This window comes from Lates calcarifer, linkage group LG20, assembly GCF_001640805.2.
Source record: "Lates calcarifer isolate ASB-BC8 linkage group LG20, TLL_Latcal_v3, whole genome shotgun sequence".
Classification (NCBI taxonomy): domain Eukaryota; kingdom Metazoa; phylum Chordata; class Actinopteri; family Centropomidae; genus Lates; species Lates calcarifer.
Window position 1 is genome coordinate 8,645,469 of NC_066852.1, and position 20,420 is coordinate 8,665,888.

At 39.3% G+C, this 20,420-nt stretch overlaps 1 protein-coding gene across 1 annotated transcript; it reads left to right on the plus strand.

Moving 5' to 3' along the window:
* The first annotated feature begins 879 nt into the window (after nucleotides 1–879).
* On the plus strand, nucleotides 880–19,493 carry LOC108893655 (flotillin-2a). Its single transcript, XM_018691857.2, has 11 exons — nucleotides 880–1,091; nucleotides 4,430–4,511; nucleotides 7,931–8,021; nucleotides 11,619–11,742; nucleotides 12,058–12,176; nucleotides 12,293–12,406; nucleotides 12,567–12,686; nucleotides 12,770–12,984; nucleotides 13,969–14,152; nucleotides 14,934–15,083; nucleotides 16,253–19,493. The coding sequence occupies exons 1-11, from the start codon at nucleotides 1,043–1,045 to the stop codon at nucleotides 16,301–16,303; spliced, it is 1,299 nt and encodes a 432-aa protein (XP_018547373.1). The 5' UTR covers nucleotides 880–1,042; the 3' UTR covers nucleotides 16,304–19,493.
* The last annotated feature ends 927 nt before the right edge of the window (nucleotides 19,494–20,420 follow it).

The window sequence follows — 20,420 nt, forward strand, 5'->3', positions numbered from 1 at the left end:
AGATTGATGTTAGCACCTGTACAATAACAGGAATAACTTATCGCTCCAAAAAATCACTTTTAGTAACATGTTATTTTGCCTATATTGGTAAGATACTGTCACTGTATATGGACACTTTTATGGTTTGTGTCTGTGGGCCACCTGCTGGATAAAGTGGGCACCGAGGAATACTACCTGGTACCAGGGACACTGGGATTTGCAGTCAATGCACCCCTATCGTTTGGGTAAGTTGACAAAGTCCACAAATGAACAATCAACAACTGATTAATGATGATTTGACTGATCGAAGCCAAGCATGTGCTTTGACTGCCAGGGCTGGGAGTGTAAATATGGACCGACCACCCCACCCCAGATGTTATCAACTAATTCACCCTGCATACAGAGACAGCTGCGAAAATGCCATTTCTCTCTCTCTCTCTCTCTCTCTCTCTCTCTCTCTCTCTCTCTCTCTCTCTCTCTCTCTCTCTCTCTCTCGTTTTACTCTGGCACATTTCAGAGAGGTATTATGACTGTATCACACAAATCCATGGTAATGATACCAAAGGAGATAATTACTATGTGACCTGGTCACAAGGTTCTCTCAAGAAAATTTTAGTGATTGCGTGAGAGGACATTTAAACTACCACGCCTATTTTATTGTTGTGAGGCGGTATTCTCTGCTGTGGAGGAGGGACAGCATAGAGAGGAGGGGTATCTGATCAGCTGAGTCAAGTAGCACAAAAAGAAGGACGGAAGCTTGGCAAAGTAATTTTCGAAATAAAATGAAAACGATTATTTAAACACATTTTCATCAGGATGCGTTTTATTTTGAATGTCTTAAGCGGAAGGTCACTCTCATTACGGACGATGATGTATCCCTTGCTCCACTCTCCATTTTGAAAAAAAAAAGAACCATCAATAGGGGCGTGAAGCAACTGTGTGAATGTTGTGAGGAAAAAACTACTGAAGAGTTTTGTGAAAAAGGAGGTAAACCGTGATTAGAAGCTGAATTCGACTTGTATGCGTCGAGTGGGTGTGGATACGGGTTTTTTCTGTCGGTAAAATGGGAAACTGCCACACCGTTGGACCAAACGAGGCCCTTGTAGTCTCAGGTAACGTAAACGCTTTTCGCACGATGTGTTGTACCTCCTCGGGCTGCTGCCTGGCTCGTCACGCTAGATGACGGGCTCACGGTGAAGACTCCGGAAAGAATACAACACTCTCCTAACCTTTATTCGAAAAGTAACCCATTAATGCGTTAAAACAGAAGTCAATATTATTTGTAATATTATATCAACCCCCCCCCAACTATTTTATTTACTGAGGCAGTTGACGGGTCCACCCTCACCCGCGAAAGAGAAAATGTTTCATATCTGCCTTTATATGTCGTCTTAGGCTCTTGGTGACATAATAGTCACTATATCATGCCGACGTTTATAAATTATGTTTTCTGTAATGTTCTCTCTTTCTCTGCTTTAATAACCTTTTTATTTTTATCGTATTATATCATTGCTGTAATGCGTGTTCAAATGTCCTCCCAACATTTTTGTGGCTGGGATTAATCAGTTTTGGTTCCACATCTGTTTACATTGATTTCTAAATGTAACATTTGCTTACGGAACTGCTTTCAATTGTCCACTTAATTATAATAAAGCAACAATCATGAAACTATTTATAGAAGTCGAGATGTAGGAAAGCTGGGCTAAAATATATAACGAGTTTATTTTATATCTCTATGTCTGAACAGTGGTGGTAGGATATGGCGGCTCTCTGCTGCAGAGGGAATAATGTTACAGCTGGATTGATTAAATTACATGAGAAAGGCTGATAAACTCTTGTGGTTTCAGTCTGGCACACAACATGAACTAAACTATACTACACAGGACACCCAGGACTCTTAATCTCAGGGGCCCCTCATATAAAAACTCAGAGGCCAGCCCCCTCTTTTTGGTCAAAGTTTTGGTCCCACAGACTAGCATTGGATTTTGTTTTAATCAAAAGTCTCTGTAATGTTGTAGAAAGTCAAAAAGAGTATTGTGTATCACTAAGTAATGGTGAAATCAAAGCTTTTTAGCATGTTGCTGCATTCTCCAACGATCTGACATGGATCCCTTACTGACCACTTTAATGAATCCCTGAGTTTTGCGCCTTAAATGAAATCTTTCAGCACTGTAGAAAAGTGGTTTGGCAGTGTAGTGCACCAACAGTTTTTAGCACACCTCCATAATTGAATCTGTTTGGACAACTTCCACTAGTGATGAACAAATAATAGAAATGTCTTTGGGATTTTCCACTGTGAACAAATTTTTAAGAGCATGTTAGTCACCACTTAGAGGAACATAGATTGAGAGCAGAGGTTAATGGCCATGAGTGACATCCTGATCCCAAGGCCAATTCTTTCCACAACAAGAAATCGCTTTCTGTATTTTGAGGAGGATGGGCATCAACACAGAATTTCTTATAATAACCTATTGTGAAATACATGAAATAACACCACCTTATCTGTGTCTTATGAATAAGGCTTGCATTACTTTTCAAAAACAAAGCCCCACATCAAGAAAAGTTGATGATGGGATTTTTTTTATCCTGTGTAGACTCTCATTCATTTGCATGGAGCCCCTCCCCCCTCCACAGAGGAGTGAATGCAGTAAGGAATCTCAGTTATGTCAGTGGTAAACTAGAGCAACTACTCCAAGTATTTCCATAGCCCCTCCGCCTGCTGCTTTAGTTGGAAATAGGATTCTGCAGGAGTCAGGTGGGCTTTAATAGTAAAAGCATGCCCCACCCACATTCCTTTATTGAAACACCCCTTTTAAAATGTAGAAATCAGATTATATCGTAAGAGAACATAAGAAGAAGAACAAAAAGATTTTTTCATGGTACTATACATTCTGCTTGTGGTCAGTCTCTGGTCAAAATTTCAGGATTCAAGAAGGCAAAAAGCAAAAATGAAAGTTACTTGGTTCATGAATAAAGTCACAAGAATTGCAGACGGTGAACTGAGAAGCAAGAGCACAGGAAATGTGGCATCACAGCCAGTTCCGTATGTCATCATTATGAATTCACGTTGAGCGTATTGCTGTTTTCCAGGGACTCCTAAGTCTTTTTCCTGTCCTGCACATTATTGCTACTGTTTCCTGTGGGCTATTGTTCAGTCACACTGAGGAAGTATGTTATTTGTGTAATGTGAAAAGGGTGTCCGAAAGTAAGATTTCTGCTTTAGACTAGAAATTTCACAATATTCCCTTTGAAGAGTTTTTGATAATAATCCTGTTGATGGGAATGTTATGGAAACATCAGTGATGTATGTCAGTATGGCCCCTGGGTTGTAAGGCTGAATGTGTTAGTAAAGATAGCCCAGCTCCTCCCCCTCCTCTGCCTGTCAGTTAACATGTGACAGCTGGGAATGTCACACTAAATGCTTGAGATTAAACTATCAGACTGAGGCCGCTGAATGGGACTGATACATGTTGTCTAACCTAACTTGCATCTCATCTGCGAAGAGCTGCCATTCACTTTGAAGCTGTTGTTACTGTAATTTTTACAGTGCTGCATTAGGAGGGTATGGGCACATGCAGTTTTGAAATTGGATGTTTCTGTTGAATTCTGCACAGGAAAGAAATGTGTGTATTGTGCAGAGAGAACTGTTGGTCTGGAAAGTTTAACATGATGTACAGTATGTGTTGGATAAATGGTTTGAATTAAATCACATGACTCACCACAATCAGATAACACATGCTGCACCACATGTGTATAGCATTTAACAAGGCTGACTAGTTCCAAGTCGAGAAGAACATTTAAGTCAGATTGAGTCAAGAGAGATAAACATGCATCACATGCTTGATTTGAGAAGCTGTGAAAATTACAGTATCCTTCTCTGTGTGAGTGGGAGAAAGGTGACATCAAATCAAGAGATTGAAAGTGACCCTGGAAAGCAGAGATAACCTGCTTGCTTTTAGTGTAACAGCACCCAAACAAACACTGTGGGGACTGTGGTTGGAAGATGTGACTGGTGCTTGTTTTTCTGACTTTTTAAAAGAGCACATGATCATCTTCCTGAGAAACTGGGTCACTGGCTGATAGGTCTCTCCTAACAACTCTACACTTCTTTGCGCTTAAAATAAAATGTGCTGTCACAGGTAAATATAGGATTATGTATTTATGTATTATTATAAAAGATATTCAGTTAAGCTGTTACGTGAATCTTTGTGCACATGCATGTAATCCATTGTGGATGTCTTAAATGAAGTTCATACAGAATTTTGTTTTCCAGCTGTTTAAGAAATTACTTGGTGAGGGTCTAAACAATCCAAATCAAATTACTCCTCTAATGGTTTTTTGTTCTATATTACTAACTGATGCTACTGCAGTTTTTATTTTATTTATTTATTTATTTTTGCTACTGTGATTGTAACCACGTGACATCAGTTTCATCTGTGTTTTTCCAAAGGTGGCTGCTGTGGCTCAGATCAAAAGACATATGTTGTGGGAGGCTGGGCATGGGCCTGGTGGCTCATCTCTGACATCCAGAGGTAAGACATGTGGACACTTTTTGGACACTTCATGTGCTTTTCTACAGCACCAACCCCAGGCCATGTGTTAACTTCAGACACACACAAGATGTAGATATCATAATTTATAAAGCAGATGTAATTAAAGGGTAAGACTGGTGTTATTTTGCTTTTTCTTATTGTCAACAAATCAAATGAAAAGAACAGGCCAACAATGAATCGATCCATGAACTATTGTGTAGCCAAAGCCTGAGGTGCATGTTGTTTATTCCACAGAGCTCCACTATTGTTCAGAAACTCTTAAAACACATCAGTAAGTCACAAATTTGCTCTGAATTATATGTTTCTTCATAATGATGAACAATTGCTTTGTAGTTTATTTTGAGTCAATCACATGTGCACTCTCCTTGGGCTGTAAATACACACTACGAGAGAAAATGCAGATTAATCCACAGCTGAAAATAGTTCCTAACAAATGCACTATTTAATTTTGTGATGTGGTGTTTGCTAAAAATAGAGTGCACAGCTGTTAAACCATACATTTGAGACTTGTTTTTAAAGATTAACACCTTCAGTAGAGACAAATGGGCTTTTTGCCGAGTGCATTGTTGGTTTGGGTATTTTCATGGAATTTGTCAACTGTAAGAAAAATAAGCAGGATTGCCAAACTTACACTGAAACATTTGAGAGGAAAAAGTTTATTTATTTATTTTTTTTTTTCCATTTTCACTTGTAATTTTGAAAATAGTCTGACTTTCATGTCTAGATAGCATTAAAATGTGGATGTTTTAAGTTCAGCTTTGCAGATTCCCTGAAAAAGTTCATAAAGTTTGTTAAGAAAAGAGGTGTGGTTGTACTCTCATTCCTACCATTATACAGTCCATTGAAGAATAAACAAACAACATCAGCATTAAGAACTAATGTTTAACAGATGTGTAAACAAAGCGGATCATCACTGTCCGCTGATTTTAAAAGCCAGCTTCAGAGATCACGCTGGAAAAATAAACAGATGGTACATAATGGCAAGGTCAGAGAAAGTTACAAACAAAATATTTACAAAACCAAATAAATAACTTCACCTTGTAGAGTGTTGAACTACCATTTTAAACCAGTGACACTGGGGGTGGGGTTGGGGGGTACAGGAAACAAAGAAATTGAATATTAATCATTCAATTTAAAAAAAACAAAACAAAAAAAAAAAACAGAAGCTTTAACCCAGAAACAAAGTCTTTAGCCTGATGTTAATCAAGTCTAACTCAAAAAAGAAACAAGCCCTGCAACTGAAACACAGACTCTTTGTAGACTTGCACTCTGTTTATTTGACCTTTACCCCACTCTGAAACATTAGCTTCTTCTCTAAAATGTGCCCATGTATCCCTGTAAGATCCCAGAGTTACACAAGTTACACAAGTCGCTGATTTAATGTCAGTGTAGCAGCTTTTATTTGCAATGAAGCTGTTTACAGACTCTAGGTTGTCTTGTGATCAACTTTTGATGAGACTTTTTCAGGTCTGAGTGATCACAAATTTAGACTGAGCTGCCCAATAATTATGGGAAATTATCTCAACTCTTTTTTTTAAGTGCATTTTTCAAGTACAAGGCTCAATTGCCTATGGTGTTTGTTTGCCTTTTTTTAAAAAACATCTAGCAGTTGAAAACCGATCTGTGAAACATAGTGTAATGTGATCTTATGAAAATAGACTAATCCGTGATAATATTCCCTGTCTCTGGAGCTCCTGGTTTTGATATAAAATAATTTGTGTTTTTTAGTGTTTGCCTGCCTCTGCTCTGTTTCTACTTTACTAACCTGCTTTGCTCTGTCTGGTGTGGATGTCATCCTGTCTCACCCCTAGTGTGTCTCCTTCAGGTTACCCATTTCCCATTAAGTGCTGTTCTCTGTTTTTTGTTGCTAGGAAACGTAATGGTAGACCTCAACAATAAAATAAAGTTGTTGCGTATGTCCGGATTTATAAATCCCCATTTAGAGACAAGCTGTCCCAGGAATTCCCTCTTGTCTATTTTTATTCAATGTTTTCGTCATGGGTAGTTTGGTCAACATTTCAGATGCTTTCTTGGATGATGAGAACAGGAAAGATGCTCTTGCTCTTCTTCAGAGCACTGACCACTTGAGCTAAAAGCCCTGTGTGCATAAGCCAGTAGCTGGACAGCAGTATAAAAACAGGGGGGAGGGAGTGTGGCTTCCCGCTCCTGCTGCAGTAATCATATTAATGTCCAGGCCTGTGACTCATTGATCCAATTCTTCTGTAAAGAGGGGGAGGAGGAGCTTTTAACCAGAGAGTCCTCTCTCCAAGTGTTGCTGCAGTCAGTCTCCCATATCTTTGACTCTGAAGCTGGATTTACTAAAAAAGAACAGCTCTGGGTATTTTATCAGCGCTGAAACATAACCTCACATAAACAGTCCAAGCAGACTAGTATTGAAGTTGAGGATATGATGGCTTGAAAAGGGCATTCCTGAGTAATCTCCATACAAATGTAATCTTGCAGAGTCACAGGGATCAAGAATCCTGTCAACACCGACTGAGTTTTTACCTGTGGATCTCGCTCTTTGTCCCATTTAATTTAATTATTTATGAACAGAGGCTACAGTAGCTCTGTTGTTTGCTTTTGTAAGAGGTATCACCAGCAGCATATATATATGTGAAACAGCCCTCTGGGCTAAAACCAGCAAAACAAGAGGTCACATTGTGTCTTTTACCCCCTATCTCTTCCTTCTTCCTCTTGACCTTGGTTACTGACATTCCTAACAGCTGTTGTCCAACTTACTGTTTTGCCTCTGCTATTCCTGCTGCCCGCCTGCCTGCGTAGAATGTCTTTGGAGGTTATGACCATCCTCTGTCGCTGTGAGAATATCGAAACCTCGGAGGGTGTTCCCCTGGATGTGACAGGGGTGGCTCAGGTAATACATTTCAAAAGACCCTCAGAAAAAAAAAAGCAGTGGCTGGTGCTCGAGATCAAAGGACGACTCAGGAAAATGGTTCAGCTAACAAGCTAACGTTGTCTGTGTGTGTTTGCTCTTCTCATCTTCATTGCTTTTTTCTTCTGCAGTCAAAAGGAGACAATCAACTGTCACTAACTTGGGCTTCGCCATAAAGCTGAACTCTAAGTCACCTTTGGCAATGGAGTCACTAAATGAATGCTATAGAAATGGCAAAAAATATATTTTGAGAAATCCAATGAAATGAAATGCAGATTGCATTATTTGAGCATATATTTGAAAGAAATAATGACAAAAGTTTAAACTATACAAGATTTGTATTGTGGACAGCATCTCATTTTGCTCCGTTGTTAGTGATCTGGAGTCCTTGGGCGAATGGTTTCACTTTGTCCTGTTTTTTTCCTTGTGTTCTGGCCCTTCCCTTCATTTGCTTTCCCTCCGAACATGTCAATTTTTATTTTTTATTTTTCCACATTCTTCACAGGATAACGCTTGAGATTATGACCCTGCAGCCCAAGTGTGAGGATGTAGAGACAGCGGAGGGTGTAGCTATTACTGTCACTGGGGTGGCTCAGGTAAATCACCACACTTTTCTGGGAATGCCAGTTCAGACTCCACTAACCCACACCTCCCTCCCCTCCACCCCTCTTTTCTCTGGCATCACCTCATAATCACAGCAGAGGTGGTATTTCATACAGAGGGCTCAAGTTAAGATGTATACCTGTATTTTTGATCAAGAGACATGTAGATGTACACACAGATGTTGGGTCAAATTGTTGTCTGCATGATTTCTCATAAAAACGTATCTGACCAAGCTGCAGCCTGACTGACAGTAGTGCTGTGTCATTCATTCATTTTGTTTGTACCACAGATTTGGCACAATGTAGCATTTTGTTGACACAGTGCTGTTTTCAGTCTTTCAGTGAACTTGGTACTTGTGTAGTGGCTGATGTGCATCTTAGTGTCAAAACATCTGTCAATGTTTTTATTTTGCTTGTTTGTGTTTTTTGTGTCTGCTGTTTCATTGTTCAAACCTCATCAGTGCCAAAAGGAAATCTTTTAGGTTGACAACTTGAAATGTTGAAGAGAAAATCCACATAACATAACATAATCTGCTTCATAGTCAGTTTTGGTAACAATGCTTATACATTAAAAGTTAGCAGCAGACTGAATACATTATAATGATACTTTCTCTTTTCTGTGATATTCAGAATTCTTTACATTATAAAAAAAAGAAAGATGGCAAATGATTACAAGCAAACTAAAATACAACATTTCACTGTTGTGTTTTAGTTTGCTTATAATCGACAATATCATTTCAAACATTCAGGTGTCTTAACAGATCATAGGGATAAAGCAGGAGCCTGATCATGTAAAGCTTTTCTTAAATCGACAGCCGGGATTGTAGGAGTGTGGTCTTTTCTTTTAGTTTGCAGTATTATGCACAAGCTACAGTCAGTTTATATTTCCTCTGACAAGAGGAGGTATTCACATCATAGCAATCAAGCGTGGGTGAGATAAAAGCATGAACTAGCAAGGACTGGATGAAAAAAGACCAGACTTTGTTTGCCTTAAGCAGGAGTCGTCAAAAGGCTGACAGTGGCTTCAGAGATACTAAGTGATCATGGACGAACCCTGATTGGTCAGTCTAGGCTGCTTGTGTTCTCCCTGTTGACTCCCTAATGCAGATGGATATTGTTGATCATGAAAAAAACATTAGGAAATTTGAGGAAAGGTTCAGTAATCTGCTGTTTTTCAGGCAAAGCTATCTTCAATGTTTCTCATTGAAAGAAAGTTAACACAATAGTGTAGGGAATACCATGAAAGCACTTGACTGACCCTGTCTTTGGACTCTCCTAGTCTCGGCTTGAGTCTTCAGTCTTGAGGAAAGTGTAGATTGAGCTCCAAACAAGTGTAATAAAAAGGGAAATCTTTTTCATGGTGGAGTTTCTTTTTGATAACTTCCAAATGATATCCTGTTGTTTTTCATTTCCCCTTTTTAGTCTGCATGCCAGTGTTTTTTGTTGTGTTTAAAACATAATGCCACATCATCAGTTCTTCATTTTCACTACAGACATGCCGATGTTCCTCTCCTCTGTGTTTTTCTACATGCATGTCGACAATGAGCCTACTGTTTGCAGCTGAACAGCCCCTTACTCTCACACAGTTCACTTCACAGAGAGGCTCACCATGCCACCATTTGATTGGTCCAACCTAAGCCACAGCCATTGTAGAGTGTGTGTTCCATGGTAACAGGGGTTGTGTGTCCTTCTTAAATTAAAGAGACACAAATGTATAGACTCAGAGGGAGGCATCCAGCAGAATTCATTTAAAGAAAACCAGAGCAGAATGTTAATGTAGGATATTGTTTTAACTTCATGTTACTAATAAATCAGTCACATTCTTTGTTCACATTTTGCCATGTGACTTTAAGTAGGATTATTTTTGTCTACTTTGACATTCTGCTGGTCAGTTTCAGTAAAACCACATCGATTTAAAGACCTAACAAATGTGTCACCTTTAAAAGATAACTTCTGGCCTTTGAGGAACATGAGTTGGATGTTTTGTTATTCTTTTTCTGTCACATTTCCTGTTACTTGTGCTTTTCAGTTTTGTATCTTTAAGGAGCTTTGTGTTTGGAAGAGGCAGGAGGGAGGGTGGTGTCATGAGGGGGATGTGGTGGGGCTGGGGTAGCAGGTCAGGAGCAAAGGGCAAGAAATTACTATTGCACAGAGGTCCCTAATCCAGTCTCAGCCACGGTACGGCTCCCCCTGCTGTCTGTTTGAGCTGGCTTGTGTGTGGTTGTGTGGCTGAGTTGCAGCCTTTTCTGTTTTCAGATGTGTTTCCTTGGAATGATGTTCATCTCCCCTGACATTGTGTTGCCCTCATTCCTGGTATGAGTGCATGTTGCAAAACCAAACAATGTGTAGACCTCTCGCCTGAGGACCCAGCTCACACTCTCTCTCTTTTTACAGCTCCAGTGGAGTACATCATCCAAAAACCTCTGTCTCACACACATTTTTAATTTAACAGATTAATTGTCTAAGTGAGCTGTTGTATTTTCACTGACTGCCCTTTGTGTTTATCTTGTAAACCTCAGGTTATTGCCATTGATTTTTTTTATTTTATTCCTCTGATTTTTTCCCCCCCTCTTTAACTTCATATTTAAATGATCCTGTTCATTGTTTTCAGACTGTGTAACATGTAACATGGCACTGCATTGCCATGAATCCAGCTTATCAGATTTTTCTCAGTGTAGCTGATATTTGAATGCAGAATCAAACAGGGACTATATCCTTATATCTGTATTTAACTCTGTGATTCAAGATGTTTTAATGTAGTATTTTCATTTACAAGTATGTCTATACAGTACATGCTTTGCTTACGCCCAAAAGGAACAGGTTTGAAGTCAAATTTATGTCTGCATCTGCTGATATTGATTAGCAAAGTAAAGCATATAGTAGCTGATTACTGACCATGGTTTCAAGGATTCTGTTGTCTGCACTAAGTCCACTTATATTGTTTGCCTGCAGTCACTATACAATGATGATTTATATGAGGAAAGAACAAAAAAAACAACATCCCAAAATAATCCTAAAATTAAGTGATATGTAAACTCAGCAGGTTTTATATGAATTGGTAATTTATCTGGCCATATAGACTGTGCTTCATGCCAGTATTGGCCAGGATTTTCCCTCCGTCCCCAACACCTGCTGAACAGCTAACTGCAGTGGATTATGTGTATAGACTTTTTCTGTTCTGATTGAAGCAGTTCATCTCAGTACAAGGTTTCTTTGCCAGATCAATAGCAATGATGCATGATTGTAAGTTTGAAGCACTCCAAATTGCTTCAAAACAACCCAGAATATATGCATGTATGTCACTACTGCATTGCAGACTTTGTAAGATTTCCTCAAATTCTGTTTGTGTGTTAATTTCCCATTATATTATACTTTCTTTTGTACTTTTAGCTGTTTTCTATGTGTTACTGATGGTGTGATGTTGTGTGATAACTGCTAGATAGAAAATTATTGTTGGATGATACCACAAAAGCTAGTATGTGTCATGTTTTGATGTGTGTCACACCTGTGTGTGCCTGTATTTGAGCTTGTGTTGTGCCCGTGTTTGTGTATGTGTGTTCAGCTGACGATCTTTGTCCATGTTGACACCAGGTCAAAGTGATGACAGAGAATGAATTGCTGGGTTATGCCTGTGAGCAGTTCCTGGGGAAGTCAGTCATGGAGATCAAAAGTGTCATCCTGCAGACCCTCGAGGGTCACCTGCGCGCTATCCTTGGTGGGTAGCTCCCCTAAGCTGCATGCTCACTTCTTGTTTGTTTCTTGAGATCAGGGCTCTGTGGGGACCATGCCATCTGTTACAAGCTCAAAATGAAAAGATTCACGCAATTGGCAAACAGCAACCTGGAAAGGTCAATTGATCAATTTCACTGAAGTCATACATTTTTTAATTTATTTTTAAAAAATTGAAAAGTAATGGTATGTGCTGCTTCTGTTTATTCAAGTAAGCTGCTAATGCAAACAGAAAATGTATAACATGCTCACATGATAATTATTGTTGACGCAACATTAACCATTGTTTCTATTTTTTTAGGAACCCTTACTGTTGAGCAGATCTACCAAGACAGAGACAAATTTGCCTCACTGGTGCGAGAGGTGGCAGCACCTGATGTTGGTCGCATGGGCATCGAGATCCTCAGCTTCACCATCAAGGCATGACAAATAGAAAAACTAAGTTTGCTTCATTATGCATTTATCATTGAAATGTCTTGCACATTTGAATGATGATAACTTACAATGCTTTATCTTCACACTTCTTCATCTGATAGGATGTATATGATAAAGTGGAGTACCTGAGCTCACTGGGCAAAACTCAGACAGCTGCTGTACAGAGAGATGCAGACATTGGTGTTGCAGAGGCAGAGAGAGACGCTGGCATCAGGGTAAGAAGAGCTTTAAGAGGAAATTAAACCTACAGACATGAGCAATTTAAAAACATCTGTTCTCTGATTGTTAAGAGCTAATAGATATCACATTAGGAAACCAACAGACTGCTCTTGATCCATCTCCCTGTCATTACCTTTTGCACACTGTCTTTCACAGGAAGCTGAGTGTAAGAAAGAAATGATGGATGTTAAGTTCTTAGCTGACACAAAAATGGCCGACTCCAAACGAGAGCTGGAAATGCAGAAAGCGTCCTTCAACCAGGAAGTGAACACAAAGGTATAATAGCTACATCTGAATATATCTTCAGCAAGCAAACTCAATGAGAGTGGAGTATAAATAAGATCTCCTGCCTTTTCCAGAAAGCAGAGGCTCAGCTGGCGTATGAGCTGCAGGCAGCCAAAGAGCAGCAGAAGATCCGTCTGGAGGAGATAGAAATTGAGGTGGTGCAAAGGAAGAAGCAGATCTCTATTGAGGAGAAGGAGATCGCTCGAACTGACAAGGAGCTCATCGCCACTGTGAAGAGACCTGCTGAGGCTGAAGCCTACAAGATGCAGCAGCTGGCTGAGGGACAGAAGTGAGTGGATCCCACACAGTTTGCCCCTCTCAGTACACACAGCAGAACGTCTTTCACTGTTATTTTACTTTAAATGTGTCTATTCTCGAGGGGAAAATGCTAATGACTAGTTTCAATTTCAAATGTTTTAATATTTTTCATGAATCAAATGTCAACCGACAGCAGTACAGAAATCTGCCTTAAATTAAGCTGTTGCCATTTCTTTAAATGCAATTCCAACACTGAAGAATCCATAATGCAGCAACCAATGAATAGCAGTTCATGATGGCACATTCCTTATGCTTATAATCCAAGCTGTGTTTAGTCCCTGTTCAGATTGAGTGACCATCATGCAAATAAGTGCCCTAAAACTACAGCATCATGAAAGACAAGCCAGGCTTTCACATAGTTACCTTTGCTCACAATGAACACCAATAAAAAACAGTTGAGGCAGGTGACTACCCACCCTGAGTGTGGTTCTGCTCGTGGGTTCTGCCTCTTAGAAGGAAGTTTTTCCTTGCCACTGTTGCACTGTCACAACTCCTGTTGTTATTTGGCGCTTTATTAAAAAAACTGACTTAAGGTACACATAATAAAATCTCTTAAAATCAGGAAGGAAACTGGAAACAAGATAAAACCATGCTGAGTCTTGTCCTTTGTTTTTGGATAAACATGCCTGTAAAGACACAACCCTTAGTGCCAATGCAAACAAAAGGAGCTCCACGACAAGCAAACATTTTAAACACAATTCATACGACTGAATCAATCAACTTAAACTTTAACTTAATGTTTTCAGATGTTTGTTTACATAACCGTACAATAAAGACAGCAATAAAACTGGGCTAAACTGTATTTTAGTTTTATAATCAGTTGGACATTTGTGTATATTTCACCTGTAAGTCAAACTTACATATTAATCAAGTATACTGTATACATACATGAAGAAACTGCTAATGTAAGCAAACAATGAACAGTCCTTTTGATGCTTCTGTAACCCTACCCCAGGATAAAGAAGGTGCTGACGGCACAGGCAGAGGCTGAGAAGATCCGCTGTATCGGAGAGGCAGAGGCTGCCTCCATTGAAGCTGTGGGAAAGGCAGAGGCTGAGAAAATGAGGCTGAAAGCTGAAGCCTACCAACAGTATGGAGAGGCTGCTAAGACAGCTCTGGTCCTGGAGGCTCTGCCTAAGGTCTGTGTTATACATTTATACACCACTGGTTTTAATAGAAATACAACATTTGGTTTAATGGGTTTATTCGTCTGTGTCTACAACACTAGATGATTGGCACCAAGGTCATGTCCATGTCTCTTTCAATAGACTTTTTCTTGTGAATGCTAAAAATGAAACAAATAGTGTCAAATAAGCATAGTTAAAATGAGACATATTGTTTACTTTTCTGAAGTCAGTATTGATTTTTATACTCACCACATCAACAAACCAGTCATCACTGGACAGCACTGAGAGATACAGCAGCTGTCTCTCCTGTCATGTCCTGTGTAAACAAGAAGTCCCAGGGGAAGAGAAACGATCTGCCATTGTCAATACTTGTAAAGAGTGCATTTCCTCATGTTTCCTTAACAGTCTCCTCCTGTTTCCTGGCCTGGTATGTGTATCATTAAAATGAACCAACCCAAACCCTGCCTTACAGATGCTACAAGTACTAATTTTCTCACATTTAGTGTGGGGCAAACCCCCTTTAATGTCTTAACATGGCATTTGTTAAAGCATTAGCATGCACAGTGGTGAGAGCTACAGTCTAACAGAGACATGACTTTGGTGCCAATGTTTTTGTCACGTGTTGCTGTGGAGAACAAAGGTACAAACACCTGAGGTTTTTTAATGAGGAATGGAACAGAATGAATGGTACAGTATATATTTATGTCCGATCTTGTTTACCTTCACATGTATGTGATGGTGTGGAGCAGAGGAGTGTTTTGTCAGTGAAATAACAGCTCACTGTGTCTTATAGATTGCCAGTAAGGTGGCTGCACCCCTGTCTAAGACCGATGAGATTGTCATCCTAAGTGGAGAAGGCAGCCGCGTGACTGGAGAGGTGAACCGTCTATTAGCTGAGCTCCCCGTCTCTGTCAACGCCCTCACTGGTGTGGATCTGACTAAGGTGAGAATGGCACTGTTCTCCACAAGAGTTAATAGATCTCATCAGACCCCTCATCTGAGCTTAATCCTTATATTGACTGTTGTCTTCAGGGCCAGCTGTTTACTTTCTGGCTTAGAAGATTTGGGTGTTTGAACAAAAAACAGAATACAAAGCAGCCTCAAAATACTGTTGTCGATGCATATATTTGTCAGAAATTAAAAACATTATGACAACAACTGACCACAGGGCACTTAACAGAGCACAAACACCCACCAACGCTCAACAGTTCTCCATCCTGCCAAGCTGCAGCCTCCATGCTGTCGGTTTATCATTCATGTCTTCAGGGACTTTCCTACAAAATAGCACAAGAGTGCAGTGCGGTGTAGAAGCAAACATGAAGAATTTCACCACCCACATAAAAACAAAGTTTAATAGTTATGCCTAAAAACACCATCTTATAATGTAAATAGGCAACTGTTTGCTAACATGGTCACCCTAACAACTTCATAAGGTGATTATACATGTCAGTGTGGATTTTCAGCTTTTTCATTTGTTCCCCTAGTGGCTGAAAAATACATTACTGCAGCTTTAAGATGAAGCAGGAGCAATTTTCTGGAATTATCTAGATCTTGTAAATGTTTTTTTTTCTCAAACCAGTTCTTTTCATTATTTCTACAGATTTCATTCAGTCTTTACAAAATTTTGTACATACATTTTTTGGATGAGGTTAAAGTTACTCATTGTTGTTTGCCTCACCAGGTAAGTTATAATAATGGTGCAGTTACAACTTAATTCCGTCAACACATGCACACACTGACTCAGGATAATTCTGTGGGAATCTTTCCGTGTCTGCTCCTTGTTAGCCATGATTGGCCATCAGAGGGTGCTGAAGTCATTCTTTAAAAATCTCTGGCCATATTTTACTTTAATAGATATTTATATATATTACATAGATATTTCATTGAATTCAGAGGATTGTGTCCAAAGCTTTCACCTTTTTCACTTTGCAGCAATCACCTGTATTTACTTCACAAATGGTGTGACAGAATAATACAGCACAGAATACACCGATATAGTGTATACAGAACATAGCTGGAGTTTCTGAATGTGTGATAGCACTGTGTGCTAAGCCCTTATGTTCATTACTCTCTGTTAAAATGATTTAAACCTTCTGTTGTCTGATCCCACAGATCCCTCTGCTCCAGAAAATGACCACCCCACAGTGCCAAACAGCCATCTGATGAATCAGGCCGGAGACTTGTTACTCTCAATCCTTTGACGTATATCTGCCTCAAGCATGAAAACAGTTTTTTTCAGCCTCTGACCCCTTATGCAGCTGCCTTTGACCAGAAGCACTCTACACCAACCAAGAGGGTTTTTTTGTATTTTTTTAGAGATTTATAATTTTCAAGAGGAGAAAAAAGCTGGAGCCTTACTTCTAAAGGACCAGACTGTATGTATCTTTTGTTGTTTTAAATTCTTGTGTTAGACACATTGATTTTTATCACACTGCACTAGTTAGCCAGGATTATATGCTGGATGCCTGTCAAATCCTACAAGTCATCCAAAGCAGAGCTGGGTATTTCTGAAAAGTAAAAGTCAGCTTTGGCTCTTTTTGAATCTGATTGTGTTAAATATCATTTATAGAAGGAAAAACACCACAGTTTTTAATAGTAGGTGACAGAAAGAATCCAAAAAATTAAGGACACATCTGAATACTGTTCTCCAGAGCTGTCTAAACTCCTGCCTGGAGTTTGGAGTGCTCTACTTCCCTGTCAGCTGTTATGACATTTATTCACCTGTGGGAGCAGAGCAATGTGTGCCAGCTTCTGCCTCTTCATTAAAAGGTGATTCATCTAATGCTCAGAGTCCAGTTGTAGCTGGCAGCAGACTGAGCACAGTGTGATATGGGTAACTTTTATTTCCTCTTTACTTTGAAAACTATGTTTTTTATAGATTATTTAGATTTATCTCTAACTCAGAGAGAGGTTGTTGGATTACCAAACCGTTGTTACACTTAAGGTTCACCAGATTCTCACCCACTGTGATTGTAAAATTTACATTTATTACAATATCTTTGAATCGTTTGTATAACCCTTACCTCGTGGTATATTGTCATGTCGGCTGTCTTCTCGTTTTTGATGTGCAGTGCCTGTTTCACCACTCAAGTGCCCAAACCTTAGGACAGTGGTTTGGCTTTAGTTGGATCTGTGATAGAGTGTATCACTGTGTTATAGATGGATGATGTTTAAATATTGCTCTCTGCTCTCATAACATCTGCTTATACTAACAATAGTGTTTACTCTTCACATTTTTTCACATTCTGACACAATGCAGATATAAACGCTAAGCAAACGTATAATACAAAGCCATACTTAGAAAAGATTAGCCTTAATAGAGACCTTGGACGCGTGCCAGGCTTACTGAACATTTCCATATTACCTCAAGTAGCACATGGTAGACATTCAGGTTCTGAGCTTTCATTCATTTTGTTACTCTTCTCTCACTTTCCTCCTTTGGAGATGAAGTGGTAGTCCTCCCTCTACTCAGATGTGTTTCTCAGATGTTGTTTGAAATATTCAGATTGTGTACGTATTTTGTAATTTTAAAGAGTAACCCCCCAATCTAAATTTTTTATAGCAGAAAAGTGACCTCTGACCTCTATGGGTTGAAAGTTGCCACTCTGTCACCTCTGACCACATCCAGCCTTTGACAGGAATTTTCTAGGAAGTTGGAGAAGGAGCATGTGATCAGGTTGTGAACACTGTACATTGTGCTCAGGTGGTCTTCAGTTTGGTAAATGTGATGTGAACATAATGTAAGAGTGAAGCAGTTGGAATAATGGCTTCAACTACTGTAACATATAATTTAAAGTCAAGACTCTTGCTGATCAAGTCAGTCTAATCACATGATCAATGGTTCAGTGAGACATCAGCACTCAGTGTGGGATCACAGTGTGCAACAAGTTGTAAGTTTCAGCCTCTGGGTGGCAGAGTCTTGGCAGATTTTAATCCATATTAAGTTGCTCCTTAAACTGAATGAGCCTTTTGTTGCATCCTGTTACAAATCTAACTTTCATATCTTCGTGCCAGCCTCTTGATTTGCTGCACTATCCGACCTGCTTACTATGCACACAATTAGTTCAATTCTGTATTTTGTGTAAATCACATTGTGAATGATCATTAACCACTTTTCAGAGTCTGTGACCTGAACTACTATGTTTTATTGTGTCAGTGACCATTATGAATCGTAATCACACCATTTTTCTTACTTTCTGTGAAATAAACATGAGGCTTGTGGCTTGTTTGGTCTGAGCAAATTTCATCTTGATTCTGTTTTTGACATAAATGTTACACTTACAGTTTACATTTACAAAGCAAACACAATAACATGAATAACCAGTTTCCTAGCCATAACTTGAAATGGCCAGTATTTTTTAATAAGTGATTAGTAGTATGTAATGTCAGTCATTAGTCATGCAAACCTGACAAAGATCACCTGATCAGGGATACACTGCCCCATAATTCACTGCAGCCTGGCAGAACTCGCCAGTGTTTTACTTCACTGCAGGAGAGAGACTGACACACACATCACTTTAAGTTGGCTGCACAATAGATGATTGACACGTCTCTTCTTCACTCAGACATCAACATGAAACCGTCACACACCTGAGAGAATGGCTTCACCAGTTTCTAGCAGTCAACTTTTAAACTATAAAAACAGCATCTGATCTGGAAAAAATATTATATTTTGCTGTGCTCCTTTTATTGAAAAAAGCAGATTTTGTTTCTATACACAGTGCCTTTGTTAATGTGCAGTTTGTTAACTGTATCGATCATATGTATGGAAATACTAATAGGATGTTGTATCATGAATATACTGTAGGACTAAGACTGACTTGTAGAATATGTGAACTTTATACATATATAGTATTCAACTGTAAGTTTTGCTCTTTCTGCTTTTTCTCTATGATATTCAGTACTACACATGTATAAGGGAACACAGATATATATCTAGTTAGATGATAAGTAGGAATGTAGCTCTGAGTAGCATTTAACAGCTTTTCCTGTAGGATCTGGAGCTCTTGAATAATGAATTTCCATTCACTATTTTGGCCATTATATCATGTGTCAAAAAAATGCGTGTTCTTGATTTACATTGTCTGATCAGAATATTGGCAACTTCCTGTTGTGGAGAGGTGAATGTACTTAAAGACCAAAACCTTACAGATCTACGCCATTACTTTTGTCTGCATCTGTCGTCTATCACAGGAATAATCTGTAATCTCCATTCAAATTATACTGTGGATTTAACTTGTGGCTTCTCATGTAACACTGGCCTTTGTAAAACTGATCCAGCATGGCATTTGAAGCATGTGTTCATGTTATTCTGTGTTGTGTGCCGCTCTTTAATAAACGCAGTACCACCTCCTGTTGGCCTCAGTGTGTGTCTGTTACACAATATTAAATTAGGGAGGCTTGATTTGGCATCTCACACTGATAGCTTCAAAAGATCATGCTGCAAACACAGCATAGCTGTCTAAATATTTGGGAGATTAATCATCATATGAGGATAAGCACCACCATCATCGTCATTAGTGTTACTATGCTGTGTGTTTTAGCGCGCAGCCGTTCCTCTTAGCAATATGACAGGGCTGCAGACTGAGTCCCAGCACATGAAGACAGAGATAAAAAAAGCCTTGGGTCACCAGGAGCAGATGTGTTCTCTGGTCAGTGACCTCTCCACTAAGCTGGGCATCGTCATTGTCACAGGTCATAGGTCCAGGTGCTGTTGAAATAACTATGGTGAACCAGTGAAATAAAATCTTCAATCTGCTATCTGTATGTTTGAAATCACAGTCATTTTCAACAATGAGACTAGTGAATTAATAGGGAGCTAAACTGATATGTTGGACTTGTCATCTTTGTGCCATTAAAGGTAAATTAGACATATAAGAAATTTCCTGTTAGAGTTTGGTAACATTGTACTTTATTTGTGTAATTGCTCACTGTTACTCTGCAGAGGCTAATGTGTGCAAAATGTGGTTACTGTGGTCATTTGTGTTCTGCTGTCTCTCATTACTTTGCATGTCTACAGATACTGAGTACTCATTGTTGTCATTATATTATTTCAGCGGTGACCAGCTGCTCAATGCTCCTCTGCATGATTAATGGACTGTCTTGGGAATGCTGGTTTTATTGCTACTGTTGTCGTCATGTATGTGTTTCTTAAGCTTCAGCTGATGGAGAACATGACTGTACAGCCTGGCCCACAGACAGTTCATGTTCAGCCTGCAGAGGGCAGTCAGAGTCATCTCATTAACACTGACTGGTGACACAAATAATGCAGCAGCAAACT